Source organism: Uranotaenia lowii, unplaced genomic scaffold (assembly GCF_029784155.1).
Source record: "Uranotaenia lowii strain MFRU-FL unplaced genomic scaffold, ASM2978415v1 HiC_scaffold_146, whole genome shotgun sequence".
Lineage (NCBI taxonomy): Eukaryota > Metazoa > Arthropoda > Insecta > Diptera > Culicidae > Uranotaenia > Uranotaenia lowii.
In genome coordinates this window covers 24425-44760 of record NW_026597477.1, presented here as the reverse complement: position 1 = coordinate 44760, position 20336 = coordinate 24425, and the positions used below count along the sequence as shown (strand labels likewise).

Here is a 20336-nt window from a genome sequence, read left to right as displayed (position 1 = left end):
GGCATTTTTGTTCGTAGTTGTCATCAATGATTCAGTCGTATTAACGGATCTTTTCCCTTTTTGCAATCAAAAAACAGAATGGTAGACGTCGGGGGACAAAGATCTGAAAGAAGGAAATGGATTCACTGTTTCGAGAATGTGACATCGATTATTTTCCTAGTGGCCCTGTCCGAGTACGATCAAATTCTGTTCGAGTCGGAAAATGAGGTAATTCTGTTAATAATCACACAAACATGATTCAGGATTAAAATGTTTTTTATTTTCCCCCCTTTCCAGAACCGTATGGAGGAGTCGAAAGCTTTATTCAAAACCATCATCACCTACCCATGGTTCCAGCACTCGTCGGTCATTCTGTTCTTGAACAAGAAGGATCTGCTGGAGGAGAAAATCATGTATTCGCATTTGGTGGACTACTTCCCGGAGTACGACGGTAAGTGTTCTTTTTTTTCGATAACATTTTCTGCGAACTACTGTGTGGTGTAATCTTCAATCGATGATATAATAACACGAGAATCCACTGTGTACCTTTAGGGCCCAAACAGGATGACGTGAAAGCACGAGAATTTATTTTGCAAGTCTATCTGCGCGAGAATCCGGACAAGGATAGAATGTGCTACTCGCATTTCACATGTGCTTGCGGTCAGATAACAAAAATTTATTTTAATTTTTTAATAACGCAGTAGACGCATTTTGAAGCGTATTGCTAGATTTTTTTTTAAAAAAGTAAATATTTAATGCTAGGATTTTATTTAGTTCTACGATAAAACGATATGATTTTTATCACGTCCACAGGGCCCTTAAAAGTAATTTCCAAAGTGAAACAAGGGCGAAAAGCACTGTTTACAATTTATACACAACTCTAGGCCCATCGGTGCTATCTTTATGCCAAAAGTCTGTACAAGCGTTCAGTTTCCCACAATGTGCTTTTGAAGAATTAAAAAAAAGTGCATATAGGTAATCTTTCAAAGAAAACTCCAAAATGAATCCTTTATCATTTTGTGAAAAAATTCCAAAAGAGTGTTGAGGGTCGAACTATTCCTTCAAACAATCCCATCTCTTCTCGTCAGATGCCTGTTTTAACAACTGTTCCATGGAAGCTTTTTTTAATATAAAATACACAATAGTCTGAGTGAATTTGGGGTCATTTTTGAATTTCTCAAACCCTGGGATCAAAAAAGCTTCGTTTTGGTTCAAAACTCATCCATGATTTTTTGTAGAATTTTTAAGTAGGTAACGTTTACATGAGTAAATTTAAACTTTTAGGTTTGTATGAATATTTTGAATGAAAAATCAAGAACAAAAGAAACAAAAGAAACAAAAATTATGTTGATTTTTCAGTACAAAATATTCAATTTTTTCCATACAAACACTACAACATTTCCCATTTACTCATGTAAACGTTACTTAAAAATTCTGCAAAAAATCATGGATGAGTTTTAAACCAAAACGAAGCTTTTAAAATCTCAGGGTTTGAGAAATTCAAAAATGACTCCAAATCGACTCAGTCTAGAACACAATTCGTACCGGTTCTGCTTGGACTGATTGCAATACTTCTTTTTGAAGAAATGTGATCAGGGTCGTCAAAGACGTAATTTGAGATTCTCGGCATACAATTCCATGGAAGCCCGTAATGATGCCTCATTATTGCACAATTCTATAACTATCAGGAGAAGTTACCTTAAGCTAAATCGATAAATAACATAAGGTTCAACAATCCCGACAAAACTGTAGACAGTTTTTTCCCAATTAAAATCTACGCTAGATATGAAAAGCAACACTTGTAGTAAAAATCGCTACCCCCTTGTATCGCTATTGCTTCCTATCGATCCTAAACACACCATCAACCGATCCCTTTACAGGACCACAAAGAGATGCAATTGCTGCCAGAGAATTTATACTCCGCATGTTTGTAGATTTGAATCCCGATTCGGAGAAGATCATTTATTCACATTTCACATGCGCAACAGGTAAGTCCTCAGCTAGTCTCTTACGCTGTTTACATCTTCATCAAACTCATTAATCACTAGTTTTGGTAGTTTTTCTGTTTTATGGAAAAGGGTTGTCAAGTTTTAACATTTCAGTTGTGTGCTTGCTTTGGTGCTTATTCGGGTAGTTAGACAATCAAGGAAACGCAAGTGAAAATTACGTTTAAAAACGTAATTGGAGCTTGGCCCCGTTACGATGTTTTTTTAATAACATTTACTTTACTTTTTTATCTTCTTTTTTTTATTTGCAAACCTTGGATGAACGTTTAAATTTTTTGTTTTTTTTCGAATGGAAACACAGACACGGAAAACATTAAGCTTGTGTTCTGTGCCGTCAAAGATACCATCATGCAAACGGCTCTCAAGGAGTTTAATCTCGCTTAATGGCCACTTCTGTTGCCTCTACTACTAAATCACATATGTGTTTATACTTTTCACTTTTCAACCACCACCAGTTTCTTGAACCGATATAGACAAATTTATTTTCAATTTACTAGCCACGTTAATAAAGTATGATTTCAATTGCATGTACGGTGTTTGTTTCTCGCTGTTAAAGTCACATTCAAAACATTATCATTAGTCTTAAGCTCACGGTTTCTGCGTAGCAAAATTTAAATTTTGTGACGCATTTCATTACAAAAATGACTCTCAAGCAATTAAGTCAAGAAAACAGTGTTTTCCCGTTGTTTCGACGTTTCGACCTTATATAGTCACCTTCTTCAGGGTTTGAATTGTATTTATTTCAAAAACATTAGTAGTCGGCAAGAATATCCTAAAATAAATATCGGAGGATAAAGAAAGCTCTGTTTTCTTGATAAAGTTGAATGATAGCACATCAATTCAAGATAAACTCATCAACTGGCGTGTAAAACGCTTAATTTTTCTTTACCCGTCCCTACTTGCCGTCCATTTCAGATACCGAAAACATTAGGTTTGTATTTGCTGCTGTCAAGGACACGATACTGCAATCAAATTTAAAGGAGTACAATTTGGTTTGAACAAGAACGTCACCGTCGCCGTCATCACCGTGGCCATGGTCCTATCGTCGCCGCCAATGTGGCCGTTTTTGGTATCATCGTTACCGCAGCCGTCGTTACCGAAATATCGCCTCCTACTCTTTTCCTAGTACGAATTGCGGTATAACTACTAGCTCTATTGATAGTGGTATTGGTGGTAACATCAGTAGTAGCATGAGTAGTGGTAACAAATATAGGAACAAAAACAGCAACAGCAGCAGCAGCAGTGTTTACAATCATCGTCTCTGCCATCTTTTGCATAGTAGCGCAACTAGACCCGAACAAATTATCTCCGTTGACCATTGTGCAATCTTCGTTGCCAAAGTAGTGATTCTACTATCAACACCTAGCTCGTCATTAGCAATGGGAATGGGAACAAAGAAGTCACTAGTCGTTAACCAGGAGAACAAGAGGAAATCCTTTCGATTTCTGTCGAAACGTCGGTCTGAGCTACTGTTGCAGATAATGAGCAAACTGTGTGAAACGTACAGTTGCACGTTTCAATTAGTTCGAAATGTGATACAGTTCCAATATTGATTTTCCGTACAAAAAAAATAGTTTAACCTTTTTATTTAATTCTGCTAAACATGTGACGAGAGCGTGTTCTTCTGTCCTCAACTCGTTGAATTTGTAACCAGTTGCTAAATAAGATTTGAGATTGAGCCAATGCTTGCCATTTTTATCGTTTCATCAAATTCCACAATCGAAGGCTTTTCTGTTATTACATACAATTTTTACGGGTGCATCACTAGTTGAAAGGGTTCGAGGTTATGTTCCCCATAAGGCGTATGTTGCCGGCATTGTGAACGGAATTTCAGGACACAGTTTGCCATTACCGACAAATTCGTTCAGGAAAAGAGTACATTTCATTATTTTATGTGCATTTTTATCAGTTAGGTATAACATAAATAATCAACCAATAAAAAATGAAAACTAACCAACAGAAGATAGAAAAAAACCATGCAAAACACACACCACACATATACACAAATTATGCAAATCGATTTGAAAATAATTAGTTTGTAAAGTTTATTTTTATGCTAACTTTGTTGATAATTTCTCCTCAATTCACTTTTAGTTGTTGATAAATGTTTGTATCTGTGTATAGTCTTTGTTTTTTATGAACCGTTCAAAAGATATTTATTTATTTTGATTTTTTAATAACTTATTAGTTATATGATATAATTACAATTTAATTCACCAACAAATCTGCTTTACTCCAATATTCACTTTCGAATCTTTCCTAGTATTGCAAAATTCAGACCGCACATTCACCCGCGAATAGACCTAGTCTGTCATCCAGTACATCGAACAGTCGATATTTTGTATACATTTTGGACAAAAGTGTTTTTTGACGGGTCGTTTTTTTGTGAATTTTAGCCACCAATTCAGTAAACTTAAGATATTTTCCGAATAAATGTGTAGTACTTATCAACAGTGCTGCCAGCAGTATTATTGCTTGAATCCATTTCTTGTTTCCGTAAGAAATCGAAACAATCAGGGTCCTTTCTAGCAACACTGCAGACAGTCTACCGACCAAACAACCACAATCAATTGGTTCCCAACATTTAGCTGTTATTTTGACTGTGAGATTCGACGCATACTTTAAAGGAACGTGTAGTGAAATCTTTTACAATTCTCTACCTTTTTATAGATATTTTTCAAACATAGAATGCCTGCCAAACGAATCGTCTATTGTGTAGCGTCCATTTTCCTTACCTGAGGTGGCAGCAAAAAACAAACAACAGCCGGCAACATTGTTCGTATGATTTATTTACCACACATGAAAGCAGTTTATTCTTTCTTAACTATCCACACTACCTTCAGTAAACTAACCGGCAATTAATTTGTCATTTCACCAGAAACATTTTTACGCGCGTCACTGTTTAAATTATAGGGAATATAAATATATAATGAAAAATAAAACGAATGCTTTGACACGAAAAAAAAAAGAAAACAAGAAAGCAGAAGCAGTCAGTCATATTCGTACTACTAATTTTTAGGTATTCATAAAATGCCAACTGGTGAAATGTGAGATAAATTATAGTAGAGCAAAACAATTGATAAAAAAAACATTCATTTGTTCCAGCAAAATGAATGAAAACCATTTTAATGTGTAATATTATGCATAATTTCATACTTAAAATTATATATATAAAGTAAAACAAAATTAAAAACATTTTCAGCGAACAACACACGACCAGCAGCTGAAAATGGTGTAGCAAAAAAAAAAAACAAAAACAAAAATAACACCTGTACATATTTATTAGTAATTCTGAAAATTGAATTTTACGAAATCCGGCGAACGAACGAACTTCGGATCCATTGCGAGACATGTTCTTCAGTTGCTTTCATTTGTGTGGTTTGCACTGTTTTTACTACAGTCGAATTGCGCAACATCGTTAGTGGAAGCTTTCGAAGAAGGATAAAAAAAAACCTAAACTCATAGACGTATTCATTAGAAGAAAACATGAAAACTCATTTGAAATCATATAAACGCACACATTCACATGCATGCATGCTAAAAAGTGTTAGAAAAAAGAACCAGTCACGAAAATACACAAATTCATTCAAAGAAATTATCACACCGTGCAAAATCAATAATAGAATCAGAACGATGTTTCGCAAAAGTAGTGAAATCATGGACAAAAATTCCAACTCGATCGAGTTGAAGTACATAATCTAAAAACAAGTGAAATTGAAATTAATAGTCACTTGACATCAGGAGTTAGTAAAAGAAACGGGACAGTGTGTTTGCTTGATAGTGAGAGATAAGCAAAGAATCAAATAAAAGAAGAAAAAACACATACATATTATATAAGGAAGTCATAGAGCAACGAAAAAAAGCTAAAAATGCATTACAAACACATAAATTTTGCTCTATTTTCTACGACACGATAAAAATCCTCTCAGCGGTACGTAAAAAATATGAAAAAAAAACAACAAAATAGGCTTTAGATAGTTAGATAAAATAATTTTGATTGATCCGTAAAACACAGCAGTAATTCACTCGATCCAATTATGAGCGGATAAAATAAACTAATTCAAGGGTTACCAATATGTTGAGTAATTATGCCAATTTCTTTCTTTATTCACATACATGCATTTTCGATTGAAAACCATTTCCAGTGACTTGCGCAAATTACGGCTTGTTTTTTGTATAACGAGCAATTTAAAAAATGAGAAATGTAAGGACAAACTGCATGTGATTATCAAAAAAATAAGAAAACTACAAGGTACGAGAAAAGTTATACCTTATAAATTGAAAAACTGTATGTGCCAAGATGAGTAACTATCACAATTCGTGGCATTTACACAAACAAACCTCACATACACAACAAATCACACGCCTGTAAAAACGAATCGCATCCCCCGACATCTACTTTTTTCGGTATAGAAAATAAATTTTGCTTTTACATCAGCTTATTTGGTTGCGTGTCAAATTCTTTTCTGTTATAAAAATGCGATAGAATGCTTTCAATATTTGTTCTCTAAAAAAGGTTCAAAATATCATATTTTTGGATTGTAATATTTGATCACACTCTTTCTGGACAACTGTTCCTAGTCACGGAAATGGATACAAGAAATTGTCGGTATCAAAATATTACGTTTTACAGCGCTTTCTATGCCGGTCGATTAAATATCAAACGATTGATTCGAAATGATATTTGGGATGGCCATTCGTAAACTTTCTACGACGGACACTTAAAAGCGTCTTTTAAGTATTGTGTGCCATTTTCTTTTTTGAACTATTTAAAATCTCCTCTCTTACAAGAAAAATAAGATTCATTAACGTAAACAAACTAACCCAGTTACACAACAATCGGCAAAGATTACACAAAACCGAGTCATTCAATCATAAACAGAAGAAGTCTTGTTACACAATAAGCGAAAAAGGATAATACTGGGGAAAGTTTAAAATGCTGAACAGATTTTATATCTGGAAAAATTATGTATTTTCAAAGATGCATTACATTGAAAATCATGAAAGCCAACAATCGGAATGCTTCGAAATGACGAAAATAATCAAAAATGTAAAAAACAGCTCACATTGTTTGTAAAACCTACATATATCTCGCAGAAAACCAGAATTCGCATGGAAATGTCTTCGAAGATATCGAATTACTCGAGGAACATTGAAAATCATAATTGAACCTCGGAACGGAACGATACCGATGCTGCTTAAATCGCCAACATTTTTTTGCAGATGTTGCTGAACACAAAACAAAAGAAAATGGTTTCGAAGTTATGCGATCAAAGCCCATTAAATCATATAATTTCGAAATCATATTAGAGCGAAACTTTTGCAAAAATATTTCCGGCATTAAAGCACCAGAGACGTTGAAAGATGCGATTGGCCACTGTAAGGGTTATCAAACTAAACCTCGAACTTAAAATAGAAAAAAAAGTCTAGTGATTCAATCCTTACGACGCACTCCTTTTCAGAAGAAAATGAACAGAGAAAATAATCGAAAAAGCTGGCAACACTCGAGGACAAGTTCAACACTATTTTCAATCTTCGATCCACCTTCTTTTTACAGTTTTCCAACTCATTCGATTTCTTATTTTTTAATCATTTACAGAAATTCTAAAAATCATCTTTGTTATTTTGTTTATGTATTTCCAAGACCGCCCCCTCCCTTAAAATGGTTGTACCTCCCTCATAAGTGTTCCTTTTTTCATTAGGTTCATTCAGGGTTTTGAACCACTTTCTCAAACAAGCACAAATAGGATCTATTATCAAATTTTTAATACAAACGTTCCTCAAATATTTACAGATGGCTGATTTATGGTTTTCAAACGTATTTGGGAGTTTTCAAAAATAGTGTTCAATGGTTTCAACATGATTTGCCCTTTTCCTCTTTGAAGCAAACACACCACCATAAGAAGATGAACATGTTCACAAGTAAGAACAGATCAGCTAGGAATGCACGTATATAAACGTAAAAACAATGGAAAAAATAATTTTCTATAAAGAAAACAAATGATATCTTTGCGTAAGTTTGAAAGCATAAGTAAAAGTAAATCTCCAGCAAAGTGACACAAGAGATATGGAAGTAGAACAAAATTCTGAGAAGATCAAGCGAAGTATAACAACACATGTCTCTTTCTTAATAAACATAAAGATACACAAACAACATTAATAATAATCTATGATATGGAAAAAAAATACAAAATAAATATATATTTATGTTTTTAATTATATTTAAAAAGAAAAAAGAAAAGAAAAACAAACAAAAATCGGAGGAAGAATAATCTAATTATAAAGAATGAGTAAAATAATTATAAATATTATTATTAATCTTATAATTGTGTAAACTAATGGCTGGAATTTATAAGAAACTAAATATGTAACAAAAAGTAATAGATAATAACATTACCCTTGTCTACCTTTTTTGGTCCGAAATCCTGAAATTCATGTCTCTAGAATAATGAGGTATTATAGTTCAGCGTGATTCAACTATAAGTTTTTTAGATTCAACTATAGTTATTTGATTGTATTTGGGTTTCAAATATAATCCAGATAAATATATTAAAATGTATTATATTTACTTATATTTCCGAAAACAAATGAAGTTTGTGAATGTTAAGTTTTGCATTTAAGTACGAATCGTAGTAACCCTAGAGAATTCATTCTATGATGGCAACATATGCAGTTTATTTACTATGCCTGTATGTTCGGTTGCGATATTGGATTGCAAAAAAACGAAAAAACTTTTGGAATTGGGCCGATTATGGAGAAAACCTTTGATATTGGGACCAAGCATCAAAAATCGATTCCTTACTTTCGACCCAATGTCTAGTAACTTTGATATCGGATCAATGCATGGAAAATCGATTCTTTATTCAACATTGGGTTGAAAAACTTTGATTTTGGGTCAAAGTATGAACAATTTATTCCATATTCGCCTGGGTTGAGATACTGGATCAAATTATGAACATCTTATCACATCTCGATAAACTTAATATTTTATCGAAGTTCGAAAAATAGAAACTATTCGATATTGGTCGATAAACTTTGATATTGGGTCAAAGTGTTAGAATGGTAAAACTTACTCGACATTGGATCTAAAACTTTGATATTGGGTCAAAGTTTTTAATGCGATAACTTTTTCGACATTTGGTCGGAACGTTTTGATATTGGATTGAAACGTAAAAAGGCGATATTTTCGGCACTGAGCCAAAAAAATTATATTGGGTTAATAAAAAAGAGAAAGTGCCGCCGCCATTGGAGATATTCGATGACTTTATGACAGGTCAGCTCGGACAGAGCGTTGGACTGAGCATTTTGAACAACTCTTCCGAGTCACAAATAGCGATGGCCAACAAAACCCGCAGCTCGAAGCGCCAACAGTAAGTCGCATTAATGACGTCAACTCGGAAGCGCCCTCGCTGGCTGAAATAGAAGCGACAATCAAAGACATTAAGTCCAACAAAGCGCCTGGAATCGATTAAATTCCTGCTGCGATGCCTAAAGTCGACCCTGCCTTGTCAGCATAAATGTTGCACCGTCTTTTTGCTGACATTTGAAATACTGCAACATTCCCAGCCGACTGGATGCAGGGTATTCCGAAAGTCTCAAAGAAAGAAGACCTGACCGAGTGCAGTAACTGGCGTGGCATAACTTTGTTCTGTACAGCTCTCAAAATACTCGGCAACAATAAGGATGAACAGGATCTAGGAGAAAATCGACGCTACACTCCGCCGGCAACAAGCTGGATTCTGATCCGGAGGATCATGTGTGGACAACATCACAACGCTACGAATCATACTGAAACAAATCAACGAATTCCAGGAATCTCTTCTACTAGTGTTCGTTGATTTCGAAAAAGCATTTGACCTACTGAATCACGAAAACATCTGGGCGGCTCTAAGGTGACGAGGAGTCCCAGAGAAACTACCCAGCCAACATGAAATCGTAAAAGAAATCATCGTTGAACTCGTATATAGATGCAACTCAAATCGGAATCGTAAATATGTACACTTACCATTCGACCATATCGTTTATTCATCGTAGAAGATGCAACATCCCAATGAAATACGAGTTACGATATGTTGGATGAAGTCGTATTTAGTTCCACCGATGTCAAATGAAATCTTATAACGATCGCATAAGATTTCTTAAGATGCATTTTATTGGTACACAAATTACTTTCGAACCGAAATCGTAAATGACTTCGAATAAATTCGTAAAGAATACTACGTAAGCATCATCTTTCGTATCACGTTGTATGTTTACTAGAATGTCACATTAGTAGGCAAATTAACACCGTGTCTTTCCGATATAGCTACAAATATTATAACAAGTATAATTATAATCGTATAATCGGTCACTTTACCCACGATATAAATATATTTAATGCGATCAAATCAGATTCGTATTAACAGATACTTAGCGTTCGCCCACATCTCATCATGATATTAAAACTTCATCGTGATAAATCGTGTTCAGTGGATGTGCAATTTTGCGATCGTGCTTGCAATTTTGTATCAGCATTTGAGTTTTGTGAAAGTTGACGACTTAAGCAAACAAGCAAACGGATGAAATAAAATAATAAAGGGGCCGTTCAGATACCACGTGGACAGAAAAAATTAGATTTTTGACCCCCTCCCCCCCGTCCGTGGACAAGCGTGGACATTTGGCTAACCCCTACCCCCCTCTCCGGATGTCCACGTGGACAGATTTGAAATAGTTTTTTTTAAAATACATATAATTTGACAGTTAGAAAACACCACTTTTTGCCTTTTTGTTATTGACATGACTGATTTTGAAAAAAACTGAATAATAATTTCCTGATATAAAATAATTTTAAAAAATTTAAATTTTTAATTTATCATATTTATCACTTGTAGCTACTAATTGTTCAAACTTAAACTGGAAAGCTTTGCAATTTTAAGATTTTGATTTAAACATCTTAATATTTATCACCTTTAGAAAATATTTTGAAAGTAAGTATGTCCACGTGGACATGACCCAAACCCCTACCCCCCTCTCCATGGACAAGCGTGGACATTTCCATACCCCCCTCCTCCCCCTAAGTTGTCCACGTGGTATGTGGACGGCCCCAAAGGTAAGTTTTGGAAAAACAACGTTGGACAGAAACCTCACTAACATTTTCCTTTAAAAAATAACAGGAATACTCTCCCCTACTAGGCTCAGATTAAAAAAACCCGCCGGATAATTACCCGACGATTTGCATGTGCATACTACGAGTATCAAGGGATGTTCACGGACAGAATTGTGGCCCGGCAATTTCCGCTGTAAACCCGAAAGAAAGAGGCGTCAAAGATCCTGAGTGAGGCATGGAGGCGGTGGTAGTTAAGAAAGTAGCGAGCGGGACAATAATGCCCGGTTGCAGTACCTACGAAAATATATGTAGTTTCAATGTTAGTTATAATAAAAATCAGTTAAAATTATCAATTAATTTTATTTCTTCCTAGCGTCGTATTTCAATCACAATATTACACATAACATGCTAAATAAAATGGTCCGCAAAATCGTTTTATGATACAAATCGTACATGAGTACATCCCAACTCACATAAAATATCGTTTAAAGAGTCCATCAAATGTCAAATTGCATCATATCGTACAAGCTGACTTAAGTTGTCAATCGATGTTAAAATCTCTGAACATCGTATAAGACTGCAACACATCTCGCATAAAGGGTGACATAAATCGACATTCCATCGTCAGATTGCTTCGAGTCATACAAGAGTACAAAACATCTCGCATAAAGGGTGACTTAAATCGCCAATCCATCGACAGATTGCTTCAAGTCGTACAAGAGTTCGGCACACCTCGCATAAAGGGTGCCTTAGATCGCCAATTCATCGTCAGATTGCTTCAAGCCGTACAAGAGTTCAACACACCTCGCATTAAGGGTGACTTAAATCGCCAATTTATCATCATATCGCTTCAAGTCGTAAAAGGTTAAAACACACATCGCATAAAGTGTGGATGGAACTGTCAATCCTCCCATCATCGTAAATGCGCATGAATCGAATCCTTGAATGTAACGTATAAAACGACGCCAATGCGACATAAAGTACCAAAGTATTTCTAACATCGTAAATGACATCACATATGATGTTGTCGATGTCGTAAACCAGAAAATAATGAAAACATGTACGTATATTGCCTCCACTTTTGGTAGGTATATGCTTTTGCTACTCTTTCTCATAGTAATGAATGAGATCTTGACTGGATCGATCGGCTGTAGACCAAACCGAGGATTGCCGTGGAATCCCTCGACAAGGTTAGCAGCTGAACGACCTTGACCTGGCAGACGACCTCACCGAAAGCTCCAAGGCAGCAGGTCTCAAAAGTCGTCAATAGTGTCGGAAAGACCAATTCGATGGAAATCAACACAGAAAATCGTTCCAATTTCGTGGTAGCTGGACAACAGGTTGAGAAAGTGAAGTGCTTCCAGTATCTTGGTAGTCAGATTACGCCTAATGGAGGTACCAAGAAAGACTTCATCTGTGAAAAGACATCGAAACCCGGATCAGATCGGTCGGGATCGAAATATTTTGTACAAACCATCCTCCTAGCCGGGGTGGAGATGGTTTTTTTTTGTTGCTGTTGTTGTTTTCGCCAGCAATCGTTTGTGTTCGCGTGAAATATGTTTGTATCGTGTGTGGCCGAGCAAGAATCAAACAATCGTCGTGTAATCATCGAATTTGTACAGGCCATTTGTGTAGTCTATGGCCCGCTTAGGTTGCAGATTAGGTTGATTTTTGCATGACGCAATGTAAAATTGAATCAAAACAGTTTGCTCCTATTCAATTTTGGAAAAAAAGACTAAAATTACATCGAAAGAAGTTTAAAATAACATCTTTTTGTAATTACACTCAAGAAAAAATAGATCACACGTGTTTTAGATTCCGTGTACTTTTAGAATTTTTTTGCTGTGTAAGATGTGATTGGAAAAAAGTATTTTTGATTACATTTCTACAAGCGTGTACAAGTAAATTGTCAAATTTGTTTACCAAAGCAGTTTCGAAAAAGTTTTCACGTAATTTGGTGCGTTTGCGATTAATTTCGACTGGAATCCTCAGCAATATGAGTCAAATACGTAAAAAATTTAGCCCGGCCGAATTGCGAGCCCTTCTGAAATGTTGCCTAGAGGTCAACATGGAAGCCGTTCGGCGATCCGGGAAGCCATGGGCTTACCTATTCTGTACTGTTCAAAAGCGTATGGCCCGATATGGAAACTTCCCAGCTCGAAAACTGCACTGCTATCGAAACAGGTATGGTTTTTATAAGCATTTAACATTTCAGCACTAGTTAAGGTCAATCTACCCGTTAACAAACAGGTATAAAATGTCACAGATGAGTTTTATGGAAGGAAAACTTAATATACGGGAAGCTTACAGTCTTTGGGGTGATGGTAGACCACCAGATCTTGATGGAAAATTCATCGAAAAATCAACAAAGAATCGTAGAATGAATATAGGACGTAAAGAAAAACGGGCCTTGATAAAGTATTGCCTTGAATTCAACGTTGAAGAGATACGAGTTTCCCGTGAAGGTAAATGGTTGGCGTTAATGGCGAAGGTGCGGGAAAAAATGATTCAAGATGAGTTTCCGATGCGATCAATTAACTCTCTTCGGCAATGGTATATGAATGCTCGCAAAGCCTTTTATGCTGGTACATTCACGGTACCAGGAGCAGAGAAATTATGGGCACCGTTTATCGCTGGCGATAAATCGAACTGTGCAGAGAATAATGGCAATGAGTCTTCCTCAGAGGATGAAGGAAATGAGTCTTCCATAAAGGATAGAGAAAATGAGCCTCCCTTTGTGGATAAAGGAAATGAGTCTTCCTTAGAGGATAATAATAAATCTGATGATAATGATAATAATGAGTCTTCCTTAGAGGATAATAATGATGTTCAACAAGACCATGAATGGTTTGATTCAAAATTTTCTGATGATGATGCGCCAATTTTAGCTACAGAGCGAGCTAATCTGCCGGAAGTGCACAGTCTTTGGGATAATTGTAGATCACCGGAGCTCAATGATAAAATAATAGAAAAAGCCCCAAAACAGAAACCCGAATCCATCCAAATATCCGAAACACGTGAGCGTAGAGTAAATATAGGATTTAAAGAAAAACAGGCCTTGATAAGGTATTGCCTTGAATTCAACGTTGAAAAGATACGGGTGTCCCGTGGTAAATGGTGGGCGTTAATAGCGAAGGTGCGGGAAAAAATGATTCAAGATAAGTTTCCGATGCGATCAATTAACTCTCTTCGGCTATGGTATATAAATGCTCGTAAAGCTTTTTATGCTGGTACATTCACGGTACCGGGAGCCGAGAAATTATGGGCACCGCATATTGCTGGCGACGAATTGAACTGTGCAGAGGATAGAGGAAATGAGTCTTCCTCAGAGGATAAAGGAAGTGAGTCTTCCTTAAAGGATAATATAGATGTCCAACAAGGCCATGAATGGTTTGAACCAGAATTTCATGATCATGATGCGTCAATCTCAGCTAGAGAACGTGAAAAAGCGTGCAGTATCTGTAAAACTTCAAATGTAGGAGAGATGAAAAATGTATTAACACAAAGTGGTTACGGATCTACTTATTCGGAAATTTTGCAGGACTGTTTAAATATCAAGGTAACAATTTGTGGATTGAATTCTATTTTTAATAAATCGACTATCTAGTACTTTTTTTTTTTTTTTTTTTTTCATAGCGTTTAAATAGCTCGGGGAGCTGACGCTGGAAATGAAAATTAGAATAGTTTGGAGAAGAAAATTTAAAGTTTAGAGAAGGCAGCGTAGAATAGTAAGCGATCTTGAGACGTTGGTTAAACCATCAAGCACTTCATTATATCCATGGAATATGGATAAAATGCAGTTCAAGATAATAAACCAACCCCTCCCGATACCAGTTGGAGGAAGGACAAGGGTGGGTTCGAGACTGGCCTCTACATACTCCCCAAGCATCTACATACTACGGTTTATAAGCGCATTGAAAATATTAAAAATAAAAAGGAAGGATCTCACCAAGTTATAGGACACCATCTTCAGCAGTTGATTTATGGTTAGATCCTTGGGCTGGCAACCATGTCATGCGAAAGCCAACGTCTGGGTCCCATGATGTTAGGGGATGGCTTGAAGGTTCGCTCAACGTCATCATTGGACCAAATGATTTCTCGGTAGTACATGCCACGATACATGAAAAGAAAACAGAAAAAAAAGAAAAGAGAAAAAAAAGAGAAAAAAAAAAGAGTTTTAGTTCATATCATCTATCAATATCTAAGAAGAAGCCTAGCTTAAACTCATAATAAACCGAGATCAAATTAATAGTAGAAGTAAGCTACATTGTTTCTGTCATATCATAGAACCATACTATTTTACCAAAATATGGATGTGAGAGCCTGTTTGCTTTTTGAAGCAAGCCTATTTCAAACTAATAAAAATTCTAGCTCAAATTAATAGTAGAAGTAAGCTACCTTATTCCTATCACAACATCATCACAATCATGCGAATTCAACAAATTATGGATATAAGAGCCTATCTTACCGTTTGAGCATTGCCCTACACTACCTGCCTCACATAGTTGAATGCCTACTTTTGAATGAGATTTAAAAATTGCCAAGACTGTTTGCTTTAAACTATAATACTATCAAAACAACTCAGGTGACAGATCCGTTTCACAAACCTTAAACCACAAAATATCATTTCCATCCAATTAGCCCCCAGTGATTGAAAAAAGCTAGATTTAAGAATAAGCCATCGTAATTCATAAACCGCAAATACACATCCACTGGAGCATTGGGGAGGAATATGGTATTTGAATATGTTAACCTACTCCTTTCTAACTTTCCAACTATTTGAATATATCTGAGAGAGAGAAAAAAAAAAAACTCCACCTCCGAATGATCTGAAAAATAGAAAAGAACATTAAGAAAAATAGAAAAGAATATTAAAATGACAATAAAAGGTCAAACAATCATTTCTGATCGGACCAGATTGACCATGTGATTGAGCTTTAGTTAAAAGCCGTGGGACCGACATCTAGGGGTTCCGTTTCACTTATGGTCGGAAGTGATCCGTTGATGCCTATAGCAACACTGAACTGTGATACTCTCACTATTCTATATTTAATGTTGCTATACGTCAAGGTATACCCATTTATATCAAAGTGATATAAATGAGCACTCAATCACGCCCACGGAATAAATCGACTATCTAGTACTTATACGTTAAATAATATTTTGCGTAATGAATATATTTAGCATATTTTATTATACTTTACAGATATTTTGCAAAGATGATATCAAACTATTGATTTGTGACACATGCTCATCTTTCATAGAAAATCTTTTCGATTTCGTAAGAAAATGTCGACAAAGTTTTATGGATCTAAACGTGGATATCCTCGATGGGATTGCTGATAAGGATTCGGCTCACAACGTTCAAACAATAGACGATCCTTTCTATGGATTTGACGAGGTTGGACATGAATCACAACCGGTAAAACATGAAATCATGCCTATTGAAATCGATCTCAAGAAGGGAGAAAATGCTTTAGCTTATATCTCTTCTGATCAGATGGGAACCGTTCAAAAACACAAGGCACGTAAGCGTGGGATTAATATTACACCTGAAGAACGACTAGTCTTGCTGAAGTATTGTCTTGAATACAACATTGAACAGATACGGATTTCCAATAATGGTACATGGTTAGCTTTACTGGCAAAGGTGCGTAAAAGAATGATTCAAGGAGGATTTCCGGTGCGATCAGTTGAATCTTTCCGACAATGGTATAAAAAATCTCGAAAAGATTTCCTTGCTGGTAAACTAACAATACCGGAAGCCGAACAATTATGGGGATCACCTTCGACAGGTGATAACTCGAATTGTGACAAAGATCAAGGAAAAGAGTCAACATCTGAGGATAATAATGATACCAAACAAAATCGTCAATGGTTCGGACCAGAGTTTTCTAACCAAAATGGTTTTGCTCAGGAATGTGAAACCACAATTTATGAAACAGAGACACAAGAAGTGGATTCTTATACATCAGAAACAAATGATCAAGAATACAACATAGAAGAGCCGTTGAATTTTGAATTCACAGACGAGCTATTCCATGCACCGACAAGCGAGTTTACGGATACCTTCCAAATTCTCGGGGAACATAAACGTGGATTAAACATTAAACCTGAAGAAAAACAAGCCTTGCTAAAGTATTGCCTTGAACTCAACATAGAAAACAAATGGGTTTCCGGCAATGGTACCTTGGTAGATTTATTGAGCTCGGTACAAAAAAAAATGTTCCAAAAGGGATTTCCGGTGCGATCGGTTAACTTTCTTCGACTATGGTATGTACATTTCCGCAAAGCTTTCAAAGAAGGTAAATTAACAGAACCGGAAGCTGAAAAGTTATGGGGATCTGCTATAACTGGCAATAATCCAAATGTTCCAAAAGATGAGCCAACAACTGATGATGAGAATGATAACAAACAACATTGTGATAGGTTCGGACTGGAGTCTTCTGACGAAGATTCAACAAGGTTTGCACAGGAATTTTCCGGTGAAAAAATGAACTGTGGAATGGAAGCGCAAGAAGAGGAAGCTAATATATCAGAAGCAGATGACAACGATTGCATAGAAGAACCGTTGAATATTAAATTTACAGAAGGGAAAAATTGCGATTTCACGGAAACTATTCAAAACAACGGAAACCCGAGGAAACGTGGGTTAAATATAAAATCTGAAGAAAGAAAAGCCTTGTTTGAGAGTTGCCTTGAATTTAACATCGAGGGTACACGGCTTTCTGGTGAAGGTAGTTGGAGACATTTAATGAAGAAGGTGCAAAAAAGAATGATCCAAAGAGGATTTCCGTTGCGACCAGTTGATTCACTTCGGCAATGGTATCAAAAATCTCTAAAAGCTTTCAATGCTGGTAAATTATCAGAACCGGAAGCAAAAAAAATATGGGGGTCGCATATTATCGGCGATGAATCTAATTATACAGAATCTGAGCAGCAAGAGTTAGAGTCTGAGGATATTAATGATACCAAACAAGAAATAGAAGCGCTAGAAGAGCCATCTTTTGCTTCCGAAATCGTTCATCATGATCGCAGAGAAGGGCCGTTGAATATTGAATTTGGCGAAAAGCAAAAAGGCGAGTTAACGAAAATTACTCAACAGTTCGGAAACCATAGGAAACGTGGGTCAAATATAAAACCTGACGAAAGAAAAGCATTACTTAAGTGTTGCCGTGAGTTCAATATTGAAACGATACGGCTTTCCGGTGAAGGTAGATGGAGACAATTACTAGGAAAGGTCCGGAAAAGAATGATTGAAAGAGGATTTCCAGTCCGATCAGTTGCGTCACTTCGGTCGTGGTATCTTAAATCTCTAAAAGATTTCAATGCTGGTAAATTTTCAATACCAGAAGCTGAGAAATTATGGGGATCATCCATGGCTGATGACAATTCGAATTGTGCAGAAGCTAATCAAAGTGAGTCTACTTCAAAGAACATGAATGATGCCAAACAAGGCAGTGTTTATATTGGAAAAGAGTTTTCTGGCAATTCAGATTCACCCTTGTTTGCTCAGGAACGTGAAAAAATAATCGAAAGGACAGAAGAACTGGAAAGGGTATCCAATGCATCAGAAACAGAAGATAACAAATACACAGAAGAATCGTTGAGTGTTGAATTCACAGAAGAAGAAATTCGCGAGCAGACACGTATTTTCACGGCAAGTATTAGTAAACCTTCACGACAGTGTGATGTTTGTGGAGTCTTTATTCGAGGAGGAGATTTTAGTAGACATTTGCAAATCCACGAGGGAAACACTTTCGCCTGTAAATTTTGTGGTCGTGTTTTTAACCGCATAGATTACCTGAAGCGACACGAAAACCTTCACACAAAAGAACGTGAATTCATCTGTAAACATTGCGGCCGAGTTTTCTATATTTGGAAATCTTGGAAAGACCATGAGGTGAAATCATAAATCTTTACATAATATTGCTAAGTCTCAATCTTTTATATTTTTTTTTATTCTAGACTAGGCATACGCAAAAAAGCAAGCATAAATGTACTGAATGTGGTAAAGAATATTTAAGCAAAATTAACCTACAGGAACATTTTAAGTTCAAGCACCTTGGACAATGTCAATTCACCTGTAAGCAGTGTGACTTCGCAACAAACGTCAGGTAAATGATTGCGAGGTGTTGTTATCTCCAAAAATGTAGTGCTGTCTATCGGATTCATCAATTCTTCTAAAACCAATAACCTAACAAGAATTTAATTTTCATATTACAGACATTCAAAACGAACGTAAAAAATTCCTTTATCATCTTAACGACTGTTTTTTATATTTCCCTCTGTTTCTTTCATAATTTCAGAAAGCGATTGCTTCACCACGTACGATGCATTCACACAAACCTCCGGCCATTCGGCTGTCCATTCTGTGACAATACGACCAGTAACGATGCCAACCATTACGTCCATTTCCAACGACACAAGAAGAGTGGCGAAGCTACCGTCTATCAAATCAAGTGTGCTTACTGTGGCGAACTGTTCCTTAAAGATGCAGCATTCGAGGCTCATATAGTAAAATATCATCCAGATAAATCAGTTGAGCTATGAGTACCACGATCTTCCTTATAAGTGTGAGCAAAAAGAGTCCTTCAAATGCACTACACGGTTGACAATTAGTAAACATGTGAAGTCTATTGTTTTCAGCGTGAATCCGAAATTCCTATTAGTCTATTAAACATTAAATTTTAGTCTTTCACTTGATTCTAAAAAAATAATTATTTGGTTTTCTTTATAGATTTTTGGAAATCGCGTTGAATGTTAGCATTTAGAGATGAATACGAACCAATTGCATTAATTTTCAGTTACTCAGTGTCCCTTGATGGTAGACGAATATTTACAGGAAGTCGTATTATTTATTATAATTTATAGAATTAACCTTATATTAAGCTGGATTTATATCAAAGATGCATAAGAAGGTCAAAATCAAGCAATATATACTTGTATACCTACTTTTAGGACGATTTACAAGAAATAACTATAAGTAAATTCTGTGATGTTATGCGAGGTATTAAACTTTTCTGTTGAAATAATAACTTTAAACTTTTGATTATCCTTGGGCACGAATGACGGCTCAATTATATCACTTGGATATAATTGGGTATGCCCTTGGGTACACAATTATCATCTCTCCGTAGTGAAACTATCACAGATTTCCGATACTTGGGACCCGATCACTAAAACACCACGCCGAACTTGTCCGTTCGGCACATGTGTATCCATATGGAGGTCGAGCCATCCATAACACTGGGTGACAGCAAAAA

At 36.0% G+C, this 20336-nt stretch overlaps 2 protein-coding genes across 10 annotated transcripts in view; both read left to right on the top strand.

The window, feature by feature from the left end:
* Positions 1–7219, top strand: part of LOC129759380 (guanine nucleotide-binding protein G(q) subunit alpha) — a 37120-nt gene extending 29901 nt beyond the window's left edge. For 5 of the 9 annotated variants that reach the window (XM_055756812.1, XM_055756810.1, XM_055756815.1 and 2 more), the window contains 4 exons: positions 78–207; positions 277–430; positions 532–639; positions 2287–2512. In XM_055756812.1, the coding sequence (XP_055612787.1) occupies positions 78–207; positions 277–430; positions 532–639; positions 2287–2369 (475 nt within the window). In that variant the 3' untranslated portion in view covers positions 2370–2512. Of the gene's footprint in view, positions 1–77; positions 208–276; positions 431–531; positions 640–1859; positions 1968–2286; positions 2513–2900 lie in introns of those variants that run through there. The other 4 variants (XM_055756813.1, XM_055756811.1, XM_055756817.1 and 1 more) reach the window with 2 other exon arrangements.
* Positions 7220–12960: 5741 nt separating this feature from the next.
* Positions 12961–19685, top strand: LOC129759382 (uncharacterized). Its single transcript, XM_055756820.1, has 5 exons — positions 12961–13254; positions 13321–14629; positions 16277–18973; positions 19039–19187; positions 19380–19685. The coding sequence occupies exons 1-5, from the start codon at positions 13067–13069 to the stop codon at positions 19621–19623; spliced, it is 4587 nt and encodes a 1528-aa protein (XP_055612795.1). The 5' UTR covers positions 12961–13066; the 3' UTR covers positions 19624–19685.
* The last annotated feature ends 651 nt before the right edge of the window (positions 19686–20336 follow it).

What these genes read in the sequence shown, in the direction of transcription:
- LOC129759382 (XM_055756820.1), top strand. Translation starts at nt 13,067, where the DNA reads ATGAGTCAAATACGTAAAAAATTTAGCCCGGCCGAATTGCGAGCCCTT. An exon ending in CTGCACTGCTATCGAAACAG is followed by an intron (nt 13,255 to 13,320) that starts GTATGGTTTTTA and finishes GTTAACAAACAG; the next exon opens with GTATAAAATGTCACAGATGA. An exon ending in AGGACTGTTTAAATATCAAG is followed by an intron (nt 14,630 to 16,276) that starts GTAACAATTTGT and finishes TATACTTTACAG; the next exon opens with ATATTTTGCAAAGATGATAT.